General features: G+C 38.2%; 1 protein-coding gene across 1 annotated transcript in view; it reads left to right on the forward strand.

Annotated features, from left to right (window-relative positions):
* The first annotated feature begins 227 nt into the window (after positions 1 to 227).
* Positions 228 to 14,787, forward strand: part of COMMD10 (COMM domain containing 10) — a 188,366-nt gene continuing 173,806 nt past the window's right edge. Inside the window, exons 1-4 of the mRNA XM_040240513.1 lie at positions 228 to 358; positions 2,218 to 2,308; positions 9,003 to 9,113; positions 10,587 to 10,742. Of these exons, the coding sequence (XP_040096447.1) occupies positions 318 to 358; positions 2,218 to 2,308; positions 9,003 to 9,113; positions 10,587 to 10,742 (399 nt within the window). The 5' untranslated portion in view covers positions 228 to 317. The remainder of the gene's footprint in view (positions 359 to 2,217; positions 2,309 to 9,002; positions 9,114 to 10,586; positions 10,743 to 14,787) is intronic.

Raw genomic sequence — 14,787 nt, forward strand, 5'->3', positions numbered from 1 at the left:
CTATAGATTTATACACACACACATTACCTGTTAATACCTAAAAATATTCACACTCCATATCCAGGTATGTGTATATGTAAAATAGGTAAATATATACCTATAAATAAATTAATATGTGCACAGCCTTAACTCGGAACTGCGAGAGTGGCGCGGAGTACGACGACTGAGGACGCCCCTTCGCCCCTCCAGGAGTGCAGCAGCGGAGCGGCGCGGCCCCGGCGAGGCTTGGCCCTTCCGGCTTGCCGTCCGCCGCCGCCTCCGCCATTGGTTGGGCTCCAGGCATCTGACTCGAGGGGCGGGGCCAGGGAGCTTCAAGGATGGCGGCGTCCGCGGCGCTGATCCTGCGGGAGAGCCCCAGGTAGCCCCGGCTGGGCGCGGGGGGACAGCGGCCACCGGGGTGGCGCGGGCAGAGCCGGCCCGAGGACGCTGCTGCTGTCTGTGGTCTGGGCGCCGGGCCGGCGGAGTCGCAGTGCGGGCCCCGCGGTAATGCGGCACCCTGGGCGCCAACACCTGCCCCGTGGTTCACTTGCGTGGGCTTACAGTGGGGCAGACAGCTGAAGTCAGTGCGGCAGTGTCTCGTCACTGCCACTGTTCCCCGAGGCTGACATCACTGGTTCCCAAGCCATCCGGGAGTAGTTCTGGAATCACGTGAAGAGGTGTTCCCTTTCCTTTTTCAGTACTTTTCAGACTTTCTGATTATGAGAAAGATTCCCATTGGTCCTGCTGCCGCCTCCAAGTCGCTTCAGTCGTGTCCGACTCTGTGCGACCCCATAGACGGCAGCCCACCAGGCTCCCCCGTCCCTGGGGTTTTCCAGGCAGGAACGCTGGAGTGGGTTGCCATTTCCTTCTCCAATGCATGAAAGTGAAAAGTGAAAGGGAAGTCGCTCAGTCGTATCCGACCCTCAGCGACCCCATGGACTGCAGCCCACCAGGCTCCTCCGTCCATGGGATTTTCCAGGCAAGAGTGCTGGAGTGGGGTGCCATCGCCTTCTCCCATTGGTCCTGAGTGGTCATTAATACTTAACACGTGTTAATACACCTTTTCAATCAAGATCGAATAGGCCCCAGGCCAGGAGTTTTTTTGGCTGGTAACAGCATCTGACCAGAATTTGGTAACATTGCTTTTGTTTTCCCTTTATTTACTTTTTGTTTATTTATATATTTAGTTCATATCTATTCACGGTAGGTAAGGTCGGTGGTGTATAGTGGTGATATAAAGTGCTGTTTTAAAATTAGGCAAAAATGATTCCATTTAATGAAAGATGAATAACAGTGAGCGTGGTGTGTGGATGCAGAAAAGTGCCGAAGTGTCACTGAGTCTGGAGAATAACTTATTTGTGTATAGTGTTAGTGGCTCAGTCGTTTCCGACTTTGCACCCCATGGACTGTAGCCCACCAGCCTCCTCTGTCCATGGAATTCTCCAGGTAGGAATACTGGAGTGGGTTGCCGTTCCCTTCTCTTGGGATCTTCCCAACCCAGGGATTGAACCTGGGTCTCCTGCATTGCAGGCAGATTCTTTACAGTCTGAGCCACCAGGGAAGCCTATCTTGTGACGGGACAAGAATCTTTTTGAAGAGAGTTGTCATTTTGAATTTTTTCCTTCTTTGATTGCGTTCTGACAGCCAATTCCTTTTCTCACACCGGTGTTCTGGGTAACACACCACATCAGTAAACCATATCCAGCTTGGTGCAGTAGAATTGTTATCACATAATTTAAAGTTGGTAACAGTTTAAGCAGGGTTTTAAAACAGCTGGGCACTTAGTGACCCCGAATGATATTGTATGTTAATGTTTTTTTTTTTTTTTTAATTCCCTTATCTGCAAAACAGTCTTTTTATCTGTTTTTGGTGTAACTGCCACTTCCCTCCCCCAGCTCTTTTCAGAGTTCTGTTTTGAGTTACATGGATACATAAACTCCCACTCCTAAATTGATACTGTCCCCCACAGAGTGCAAGTTTTCCCAAGTAGTTTGCCTGGCCCAGAATAAAGAGAAAATTTGCCAAATAGACCTTTTCAACAGAGGTACTTATGGGATATCTTTTGGAAATGTCCTGTTTTCTTTGCTGGCCATCATCTGTTTTTCTTTATTTCACTCAGACTTAGCTTTACAGCAATCAGTTGTTGAAATGAAAACTTACAGTCAGCTGTACTTAGAGCAATGACAGTACCACTTGGGGAAAACATATTTTAAAACTTTGTTTTATGAATTTCTTTAGCATGAAAAAAGCAGTGTCCCTGATAAATGAAATAGATATAGGAAGATTTCCACGACTCCTCACCCGAATTCTTCAAAAACTTCACCTGAAGGTTTGTATGTTTGCAATATTATCGCTTATAATTTGTTCTTATGATTCTACTGCAAATCCAGGTTTCCACTTGAATAACTTTTTGCAAGGTATTGTTCTCCAGAAAATTTGATGAATATCCTATGGTCAAAAGTTTGGGAAGTTCTGTTTTCATTCAGAATAATTTTTTTTAATATTATGGAACTTATCAGAGTATATTTTATGGTAGCATTAATAGTAAATATTTAAAAGTGACTATTGTGTGCAGAATTTTCCATATGTATTTTTTTTCCATATGTATTTGACCATGGAATTGTTTTATCATGGTATTTATTTTGGGATTAAGACTCTGTGGAACATGCTTTGGGAAAATTCTGATTCACGATTTCATTCTTCCTCTTAAAAATAATTCTGTAGTCTTGCTGTCAACCAGCAAGACTCTCTTCCACTTTTATTTCAAGGGTGTGGTTATCTTGAAAGTATTGATAATTAGTAATTCACTACTTTCTTGATCAGGTTCTAGAAGAATTATGAAAATTAGACATAAGAAATACTTGATTCATTACAAGAAACTGATCCAAATGAATCTTTGAAATATAACTGTTCACTCAGAGAAATAAAACCTGTAGCCTCTGGAGTTTGGTGTATTTGGAACATCACAATGAAACTTATACCTACTTATACCTAAGTTTATTGGCAATGGAGAAAAAAAAAGTTAAAGACTATTGATATGTCCTTTTTTTAAATTAAAATATAGTTAATTTACAATGTTATATTTCAAGTATAAGGCAAAGTTATTGATATATATATGTATTCTTTTTCAGATTATTTTTCATTATAGGTTATTATAAGATGTTGACTATAGTTCTTTGTGCTATGCAGTAGGTCCTTGTTTGTCTATTTTATATATAGTATTGTGTATATTAATCCAGAAACTCTAATTTATCTCGGTCCACATCCCCATTTGGTAACTGTAAGTTTTTTTTTCTATGTCTTGGTATATTTTTCCTTAAAACTGTTTCAAAAACATAGGACTTCCCTGTAGCTCAAATGGTAAAGAATCTGCCTGCAATGCAGGAGACCAGGGTTTGATCCCTGTGTCGGGAAGATCCTCTGGAGAGGGTTATGGCAAACTACTCCAGTATTCTTGCCTGGAGAATCCCATGGACAGAGGAGACTGGTGGGCTAGTCTGTGGGGTCGCAAAGAGTTGGACACGACTGAGCAACTAACACAGTGTAATCCAATATACTTTGTTTACAAAAGTCTAGAATGGGTGCCATACATTTCAGAAAGATTGCTTTTAAAACTTTAGAAGTTATTTGATAGATTGACTTGTGGGTACCACCACATTTCCCCATTATGATAGAGAGGTCTTGTTGTATTAACATAAAGAACAGTCACAGGTGTAAACCCCAGCATATAGAAATGTGTGAGGATTTTTGTTGTTGTTACAATGTGTTTAGGGTGCTGCTGGCATTTAATGCCCTGGGAGGTTAAATGTGTTAATACTGTGCAGCACAGTCCTGAACAAAGAAGAATTCACCCCATATATGAACAAAAAAAGAAAAAGGGTAGCTTATCTCTGAAAATGCATTTATTTTATACTTAATATAAGCTGGAGGACTTCTTAAAACTTAAGTTTATCAGGTTTGTACACTTTAAATTATGGTGTATGCAGACTACTAGTACCATATGTTCTTCCTTGGTGGTGGTGTGTGTGTATGCCTGTGTTTGAAAGTCAGAGCTTGGATTTTGGACCAAAGGCCTCTCTTCTCTCTAAAGCCATGCTCTGAATTGAAAATGAAAGTGAAAGTCACTCAGTCGTGTCTCACTCTTTGAGACCCCATGGAATTCTCCAGGTCAGAATACTGCAGTGGGTAGCTGTCCCTTCTCCAGGAGATCTTCCCAACCCAGGGATCGAACCCAGGTCTCCCTCATTGCAGGCGGATTTTTTACCAGCTGAGCCACCAGGGAAGCAATTGCCTTTATAATTATTTCGATAATGTTCTGCCTTCATAGAGTAGAAATTCTCTATAACTTTCTGAGGAATATGACCTGATTTTAACTATGTGTGGAACTGAGATTAGTTCACTCATCATGCATGTTAAGAAAATGAATTCTTCAAAAAAAAAGAAAAAGAAATGTTGAAAGAATGGATTTTTTGATTTGCCCTTTTTGTGCCTTTGAAGTTCAAAATAGAGTGCTTAAATTGTTTTAATAACATTTATGTTTTAATAACATAAACTATTTCACAGTTTATGAGTGTTTGTTTTAAGACATCTAAACAGCGTGGATGAACTGAAATGGCCCCTTGGTTAACTCTTGCTTCTTTCTCCACCTTAGTTCTTTCCTGTGTTAGTTATCTATTGGTGAATTGCAAATTTCCCCCAAATTTAGCAGCTTAAAACAACAATAATCATTTATTGTCTCTCACACCTCTAAGTAAAGAATTTAGCAGTGGCTTGGCCAGGTGTCTCTGACTTGGGGTTCTCATGAAATTGCTACCAGCTTCTGGTGGAGGCAGTTGTTGCCTGAAGTGTTGACTGGGCTTTGAGGATTTCCTTCTAATATGGCTAGCTGGCGGCAGCTGTGGTTCCTTGTCACGTGGGCCTTTGCTCCTGACACGGATGGATGTTGGCTTCTTCTAGAATGAGTGGTCCAGGAGAGGATGGTGCTGTCCTTTTTATGACCTAACCTTGAATATCACATAACTTCATTTTCACTATATTCTTCTTAAAAGTCAATCAGTCTGACTCATATTCAAGGAAGAGGAACTTAGGCTCCCATCTTTTGAATGCAGGTGTGTTAAAGAATCTGCAGATGTGAGAAAACCATCACACCTCCCTCAAAGCTGTCTTTGTTGTCGATTTGATTTTTATCTTTCCAGGTCTTTTTTCAGGTATTAACAAATACAGATGTGCCCATGTATATGCATGCATATACACATAGAACTGTTTGGTTTGTAAATAAATGTTTTCACAAGTGGAATTGTACTGGGTGTATTGCCCTACTGTTTACCTTTTCCACTTATCACTTTTACCAGAAATCTTTCCTTGTCAGTCCATATAGTGCTTATTCTTTTTAAGTATTGGGTTTCCTTTTTACCTGTGTATATATATATGTTTATGTGTGCTGTGCTTACTTGGTCACTTGTGTCCGACTCTTTGCAACCCCACCAACTGTAGCCCACCAGGCTCCTCTGTTCATGGGATTCTCCAGGCAAGAACACTGGAGTGGGTTGCCATTTCCCTTCTCCAGAGGATCTTCCCAACCCAGGTCTCTTGCATTCCAAGCAGATTCTTTACCGTATGAGCTACAGGGAAGTTCTGTGTTCTGTGTTTATGGTGTATGCTTTTTAAATATATAGAAAATTAACATCCACTTTCCATTAAAAATTTAATTTTCTTTGACCCTTGATCTCTGATTTTGTAAACCTGGCCCTTAAATTTTTCTCCCATTGAGAGGATAAAAATGAATATATCTCTTTAACTTTTTCAGTGCCCGGATATGTGTGGGTTACTTTTGGTATAGAGGAAGAAGTTAACCTGCTGCTGTTTAGAAGCAAATACCATGACTTACATTTAATGTTTATCTGCCCAGGGTTGTTGTTAGATCAGGATGTTGAATATGTGTTTGGAACTTTGTTTTGTAGCTGTATTCTGCATTTGTTGTTCTGTTCACATAGTTTAAGCTCCACCTTATTTTAAGGGTGTATATCTCATGTAGTAGTGGTTGGGGGGAGATAAATGTTCCCTTGTTCTCCTTAACTCCAAACCACTTCATTAATATAATGCTCCTAAAGATCTCGAGAATGTCCCTTTTCTTGCTCTTTTTAAAAAATCTCCCTTTGTTGTACATATTGAGGACACTGAAGTTTATTTTTCTGTGTGCCCAGTCACTATCTTTATTTTGTCAAAAACACCTCATTTGGTATGTTAAAAGGAATCAGTTCGACACACTTGGAAGTTAGATTATACATATCCACTGATTAATGCAACATGTGGTTCAGTGATTATATGTGAGTAATACTGTTATTCTGTTCTTATATTGATAAAACTCTGGTACTGTAGGTCATTATTTCAAGAAGGTATGTGGTAGTCATAGAAACTCTGGAACTTTAAAATCAAAACACTGGTCTTGAGGTAAGTGACTGACATTTTAGCCAAATTGGGTTCATGTTTTTCTTAGTCAGAAAATAGTAAAGACTGGAGTTCCGGTGACTGACCTTCCCGAACCAAAAATGTGACAGTTCTGAGCTGCCCTTCTAAGAGTTCTAAGCTTCACCTCACTGCTGCTTCACTACAAGAATGCAGTTGTAAAATTGTATCTCATCCTAAGCCGTCAAGGCAGGGACTCATGATACTTCTGGTACTTCTCCATGTAGCTGTTGGGGAGAGGCAGCAACTGGGAAAGTTGTTTTTGGTATGTGGGGTTAAAGTATTTTTATTTGAAAGCAGTTCTAATAGTGTACATTTTTCACGTGTGAAAAACCAGGCTTTGGATCAAGGAGATTATTTTGGAAATGGAAGAAAGACTAGCCATGAGGCTGTACTCGGATGCTTCACTTCTGTTTTTCACATATTGCTTATGAAAGTAATGCGTGCAATGTGTAAGTTTTGGAAAATGTTAAAACTATCAAAAAGATTTCTTGATTTATGTGTACTCTTGTAGTAACCCGTACTTTTGCAGAACTCATTAAAGTGGAAATTAGTGGAATCGTTGTTTGTTGGTAAGGTCTTTCTGACTAGAGCATAGTATACCGGAGGGCACGAACCATCTGTGTAGTGCATAGAAAATACTCAGTAAATGTGTTTTGTTGTTCAGTGGCTAACACTGCGACCCCATGGACTGCAGCATGCCAGGCTTCCCTGTCCTATTTGTTTGTTTTACTTGTTTGTATTTCTGCGGTAACAGTTGTGATTTCTCTCTTTGATTTCTTATGTCATTTATTTGGGTCTACTCTCTGTTCTTCTTGGTGAGCCTAGCCAGAGGTTTGTAAATCTTGTTTGCCCTTTCAAAGAACCAACTCTTGGTTTTATTGAATTTTTTTTTCTATTTTTTAAAAATTTCTTATTTATTTTCTCTCTGATCTTTATTAGCTCCTTCCTTCTGCTGACTTTACATTTTGTTCTTCTTTTTCTAATTCTATTAGGTGGTGGGTTAGGTTGTTTATTTGAAAGTTTTCTTCACTGTGAACTTCTAACAACTGCTTTTGCTGCATCCCTTAATCCATTGACTTTTAACAAAATAATACTAAGGCTCAAACTAGTTGCCACCTCTCTATCTAATGGGAATCTTGGAGCTAGGTAATGGAGCATGTAGATAAAGGTTCTTAAGGTTAATGGATTTTATCTCTTTAATCCTGTCTCTTATAAATGCTGACAGGGGCTTAATGCTGGGTAAGGTCATATATTGGGAGAGGTTTTGAGGTGTGTTCAGGGGAGGAAAGAAAGAGCTAACAAGGGAAAGGAACTCCCAGGTATTTTCTATCTTAAAATGCTGTTCTCTTAAATGAAGATTTTGCTTGGGCTCTTAGAAAAGTTGCTGGGACCCATTATAATTGGTTAGTATTATTACAGAGAAGGTGCTCTCCCTCACAATGTTTTATTTATTTTTTAAAAGATTTTATTTTATATTGGAGTATAGTTGATTTATAGTGTTACAAGTGAGTGATGAAGGTGAAAGAGGAGAGTGAAAAAGCTGGCTTAAAACTCAGCATTCAAAAAACTGAGATCATGGCGTCCAGTCCCATCACTTCACAGCAAATAGATGGGGGAAAAATGAGAATAGTGACAGACTTTATTTTCTTGGGCTCCAAAATCACTGCAGATGGTGACTGCAGCCATGAAATTAAAAGACTTGCTCCTTGGAAGAAAAGCTATGACCAACTTAGATAGCAGATTAAAAAGCAGAGTCACCACTTTGCTGACAAAAGTCCATCTAGTCAAAGCTATAGTTTTTCCAGTAGTCCAGTAGTCATGTACGGATGTGAGAGTTGGACCATCAAGAAGGCTGAGCACCGAAAAATTGATGCTTTCGAAGTGTGGTGCTGGAGAAGACTCTTGAAAGTCCTTTGGATAGCAAGGAGATCAAAGCAGTCAATCCTAAAGGAAATCAGTCCTGAATATTGGTTGGAAGGACTGATGCTGAAGCTGAAACTCCAATACTTTGGCCACCTGATGTGAAGAGCTGACTCACTGGGGAAGACCCTGATGCTGGGAAAGACTGAAGGCAGGAGGAGAAGGGGGTGACGAAGGATGAGATGGTTGGATCATTGACTCAGTGGACGTGAGTTTGGGCAAACTCCCGAAAATGGTGAAGGTGAGAGAAGCCTGGCGTGCTCCAGTCCATGTGGTGCCAGAGTTGGACGTGACTTAGCCACTGAACAACAGTAAATTCTTAACATTTTAGGGCTTTACTTTGTAGTATTGTGTTTTCTACATGTCTATTTTTCATGTTATTATTTTCCACCTCCTATAAATCATAGAACTTAAGATTTTAAAAAAAAAAATGAAATTTGTTTGGCAAGATCCAAATAATGAACTGTTCTGTGATTTTAAGATATTGAAATTTACAGACACATCAGTTTGTTTCAATGATGGATTTACTTTTTTCTTTCAAGTTCTCATTTTCATACGAATAAATGCATCCTCTGTTCAGTATCTGAATTTTGAATACCTGAATGTATGCTAATAGGTTGCTTTTTGTGTTGTAGGCTGAAAGTAGTTTCAGTGAAGAAGAGGAAGAAAAACTTCAAGTTGCATTTTCTCTAGAGAAGCAAGATCTTCACCTAGTTCTTGAAACAATATCATTCATTTTAGAACAGGTATTTTTATTGCCCCCAAACGGCCTAACCATGATTTTTATTTACTACATGTTTGTGTTGCTGTGACATCTATAGCATTTTAGCTTATTTTTCTAAAGTGTACAGGTAAAAGCTGTGAATATGTTTTATCAAAAATTTTGATGTGGTAAAAAGTATTTGAATGTGTTTTTTTTTTTTCTCATGGTATTGCATTCTACAACACTGTCTTAGTGTTGAACAGCATGAGTAAAGTATTAATATTTGACATTATGAATCAAGACTTCACTGACTTGAGACAGTTGAAAATGATTTAAATTTATTGTTACTTGGTATAGTAATTTGGAAAAATGCACACATTTTATTTAAGAAATTTAATAATTGATTTTGAGAATTTATTTGACTAGGATGGTAAATAAAACATTTAGAAAAGAAATAGTTGTCAAAGGACATTTTGTTATAGTATTTCTTCCTACTGAGCTGCCCTTCTGCATCCCTTCTTTACATCTAAATTCAGTTCATTGTTTAAGTTCCCTTCAGATCACATCTCCTCCCACTGCAGCCTGGATCCCTTATACTCGCAGTCCTCCCCTTATTTTGATTCCTTTTATGCTTGGCTCATCATGGTTGAGCCCATTGTTAGTCTTTTCATTATTTCATGTATGTCCGTTACATCTCCTTCACTAGGTTTTGAATTTGTAGGGGGCTAGGATCACATTTTTGGTGCATTGTAGCACATTGTTAGGCTAAATCTATTAAGAATTTAAAAGTTGTTGTTTGGTTAAGTAGAAGAATACTTGTGAAATAAAAATTTAAACAGTACTGCAGCTTTTGGGCATTCTAGTGAATAGATAGTGTTGAGGACAAAATGCTAGGCTCTACTACATGCAGACTTATACAGATTGCAGATCATAAAGATGACTATGTTCTTGTCTTTGGTGGACCTTCCGTAGAAGAAAAGGATAACTAGACTGGACAGAACACCATGGGGTTTATGAGAAAATTGTTTCATCATAATGTAAAAAATAGAACAGGTATTGCTATGAAAAAAATTTTCAATTTTTTGTTATGTATTTACCGAGGAAGTTGGTAGATGAAGATGGTTTTGAGAAAGTGTTTCTTGGAAAAATTGTGTTAGTTGGGAAACAAAATCACTGTGTACTTATTTGAAGTAATTAAGTGAAATAAGGAAATTAAATTTTAACTAGGATACCATTTACATAACTGGAGCAAAGAAGTTTTTCTGATAAGTAGATTTAGTATTACTTAAACCACAGGCAGAAATGAAGTTTAGTGTGAATAACTTGGGCCCTTTAGTTCTGAATTTTCCACCCTTGGTTGTGTATATTGTTATTTGTAAAATAATAAAAAAGGTATGCAATAGAAATATAAAAATTTTAAAAATTTAAATCATTTGAAGTAATGTTGTATTTAATTATAGCTCAAGATCTCTGTGTGAGCATTAGGGATATATGTAGCTTTTTTCCTCTTTACTAGGCGGTGTATCACAACGTGAAGCCGGCCACTTTGCAGCAGCAGTTAGAGAGCATTCATCTTGGACAAGACAAAGCAGAAGCTTTTGCCAGTGCTTGGTCTTCTATGGGTCAAGAAACAATTGAAAAATTCAGGCAGAGGACTCTTGCTCCCCACAAGGTACAGGATATATTACTCAAAGTAATGTATGGCATAAATTATATACCTAAAGTTTTTAAAGTGATAATTTTTGTAAAGAGGTAAATCAGGCAATAGAAAGTATGTATATGATATTCCTATAAAAGTATTTCCATGCATATTTGCTACCACAATGTGATTTACTTTTAATTGCCAATTTCAAATATGCTTCTGTAACTTTAGGATAGGAATGACACCTTTTTTTCCTTCCGAGTCCTTGGTCAGAGTTGGTTATTCTGTTAACTGTGTATCTTATGTATAAGACTTATTATAATTTTTAAAACTAATTATTTATTTATTTGACTGTGCCAGGTCTTAGTTGCAGCATGCAAACTCTTAGTTGTGGGATCTAGTTCCCAGACCAGGGATCATACCAGGGCCCCCTTAGTTGAGGGCTTAGAGTCTTTAGCTTCTGGACCACCAGGGAAGTCCCAGACTTACTATTACTGAATCACATGCTGATTTGTTTTTGTGTGTTGGTGTTAGGGCCTAGCAGAATGCCTTGTATGCAGAAAGTGCTCAGCATTTGTTCAATAGCAAATAGTAAGCAAAGTGAACTCTTTGGGAAAAATGTAAAATAATAGCAGTATCACAAAGCTCCTTAATAACCTCTGCGTGTGTGTGCGTGCTAAGTTGCTTCAGTCGTGTCTGACTTTTTATGACCTTATGCACCATAGCCTACCAGCCTCCTCTGTCCATGGGATTCTTCAGGCAAGAGTACTGGAGTGCATTGCCAGCCCTCCTCTAGGGGATCTTCCCGACCCTGGAATCAAACCAGCATCTCTTAAGTCTCCTGCATTGGCAGGCGGGCTCTTTACCACTAGCACCACCTGGGAAACTCCAAGTTACTCTTGATGGAGATTAAGATGATCATACAGATTTTGCCCTTTTTTCTATTAATATGTTGTTTTACATAATTGATTTTCAGATTTTCAACCATCTTTGTATTTTTGGGATAAATTTAACTTGGTTTTGGTATATAATCCTGGTTGTATATTGCTGTATTTGCTTTACTAATATTTTGGTAAAGGTCTAAGTTCATGCGGGATATTGGTCTGTAGTTTTCCTGTGATGTCTTTTTTGGCATCTGGTTAATCCTGATCTCACAAAGTGAGTTCTCCTCTCCTCTTTTATTTTCTGGAATTATTTGTGAAGGTTTGGTATTAGTTTGCATTTTCATCAACATTATATGAGAGTTCTGGTAGTTCCAAATCCTTGTCAGCATTTGATATCATCAGTTTGTATTAAAGCTATTCAGTTAGGTTTGTAATGGTATCTTGTGTTTTTAATTTACATATCCCTAGTAACAAATTATGACAATCTTTTTATGTACTTACTTGTCATCCATAGAGCTTCTTTGGTAAAGTGTCTGTTCAGATCTTTTATGTAACTGTGTTTCTACATTATGACAGATAAAGAATCATAGTAATACAAATATAAAGGACAATTATAAGTGTAAATCCCAGCATATCAAAATGCATGGGTTTTCATTTTGTTCTTGGTTTTTTTGGGTATTACAATTTGTAGAGGATGTTTGGTTTCTTTCTGTTGAGTTTTGTGAATTTGTAAGTCCTCTGCCAGATAACGTAATTTGCAGTTATTTTCTCCTAGTCTATAGCTTTCCTTTTCAGTTTCTAATAGTATCTTTTGCACAGTAAAAGCTATAGAATCTAATGAAGTTTGATTTATCATTTTTTTCTTTGATTAATACTGCTTCTGGTTTTGGATCTAAGAATTTGTAGCATATGCAGCGTCACAAAAATTTTCCTGTTTTTTTTCTTCTAAGTGTTTTATAGTGTTTGTAAGTGTTTCTTCTAAGTGTTTTGTGTTTTACATTCAAGTCTAATATCCATTTTGAGTTAATTTTATGTAGGATGTGAGGTATAGGTCCAAGTTCTTATATTTTTTCTGCTATGAATGTTTCATTTGTTTCAGTGCAATTATTGATAACATCCTTTTGTTATTGAATTACCTTAACTCCTTTATCAAAAATCATTTGACATATTTGTGTGTCTCTTTTTGGACTCTCTTTTTGGTTTCATTGATCTGTTTGTCTGTCTTTATGCTGGTATCATGCTGCCATAATTCCTATAGCTTTGTTGTAAGTCTTAAAATCAAGTCTTGTTAATCTGCTAACTTTGTTCCTTTTAATAATTGTTTTGGGTATTCTAGTTTCTTTACCTTTTAATGAAAGCCTTTTTAAAAAAATATCTGCAAAAAACCCTCTGGAATTTTTATTGAGAACTGCAGATGGTGATTGCAGCCATGAAATTAAAAGACGCTTTCTTCTTGGAAGGAAAGTTATGACCAACCTAGATAGCATATTCAAAAGCAGAGACATTACTTTACCAACAAAGGTCTGTTTAGTCAAGGCTATGGTTTTTCCAGTGGTCATGTATGGATGTGAGAGTTGGACTGTGAAGAAAGCTGAGTGCCAAAGAATTGATGCTTTTGAACTGTAGTGTTGGAGAAGACTCTTGAGAGTTCCTTGGACAGCAAGGAGATCCAGCCAGTCCATCCTAAAGGTCAGTCCTGGGTGTTCACTGGAAGGACTGATGCTAAAGCTGAAACTCCAATACTTTGGCCACCTCATGCGAAGAGTTGACTCATTGGAAAAGACCCTCATGCTGGGAAGGATTGAGGGTGGGAGGAGAAGGGGACAACAGAGAATGAGATGGCTGGATGGCATCACCAACTTGATGGGCATGAGTTTGGGTAAACTCCGGGAATTGGTGATGGACAGGGAGGCCTGGCGTACTGCGATTCATGGGGTCACAAAGAGTCGGACACGACTGAGCGACTGCACTGAACTGATGTTTAATTTATAGATCACTTTGTAGAGAAATGACTTCTTAGCAGTATTGAGTATATCTCCATTTTTGTTAGAGTTGAACACTCTTAACCTTCCCCTCCCCCTCCTTTGGAGTTGTAAATGGTACTGGTTTAAAAATTTGGGTTTCCATTGTTTATTGCTAGTATATAGAAGCACAATTGATTTTTGTTTATTGTTATTGTATTCAAGACCTTGGTAAACTTACTATTTAGTTATAGCGGTTTTTTTGTTGTTTTCCTTGTGATTTTTCTCTATAGTCAGATTGTCCATGAAGAGAGAGTTTTCTTTCTTCCTTTCCTGTTTGTTAAACTTTTGTTTTTCTTCTCTTATTGCACTGACTAGGACTTCTGGCACGATGTTGAACAGGGTTGGTAACTTTGAACTTCGTTGTGCTTTGTTTCTGGTTTTAGAGAGAAGGCATTCAGTGTGTCATCGTAAGTAAGACGCTAGCTGTGGGTTTTGCCACGAAATGCCCCTGTGTTGTGTTCATTCCTTTCCTTTTCTTTTTGTTGACTTCTGCATTCAAGAGCTCTCAAGAAGGATGTGAAGCTCCATATCACTGCATCATTTTTCATCATTTAAATTTCTGCTTTCTCCTATCCTATTTTAAAGGTTTATCCAGATTTTGTTTTTCATTCTTTGTTCCTGAAATTTTTTTTAAACATCTTTATTTAAAAAAAAACAAATCTCCACTTGCCTTTGAATATATTCCTGTTTTATATTTATATAATTTTCTTCTGTTTTTCTTTCTTGTATTTATATAAATACAGTATACTTGTATAGTTAAAAGTGTTTTTTTTCCACTTCTTTTTTGTTTATTTTTTGTTTTTATTTTTTACAAAACCTTGTGTCAAGGGCTGACTTTAAATAGGTCACAATGAGGGAGCTGCTGTCCTAGGTATGAAACCCTGACCTAGAAGCAGGTCAGCTACAGGTGGTTTAGCACCAAGTTGCTCATGAATGCATGGTGTTGATGGGCCAGGGGGTGGCCAGCTTTCTGGCCATTCCGTGTGTCCCACGGTGAAGGGCTGTCCATACCAGACCCCAGTCCCAGTGTGCGGTGTGGCACACTCTGCCTGGAGGGATGCTGGGTGTGGAGACCGGCTTGCTTAGGATGACTGAGGCTCCCAGGGTGCAGTCATATCAATTGACCTGGGGTCGGATTCTGACTTAGAAGTGATCATAATCCTACAG

This window comes from Oryx dammah, unplaced genomic scaffold (genome assembly GCF_014754425.2).
Source record: "Oryx dammah isolate SB20612 unplaced genomic scaffold, SCBI_Odam_1.1 HiC_scaffold_5, whole genome shotgun sequence".
Classification (NCBI taxonomy): Eukaryota; Metazoa; Chordata; class Mammalia; order Artiodactyla; family Bovidae; genus Oryx; species Oryx dammah.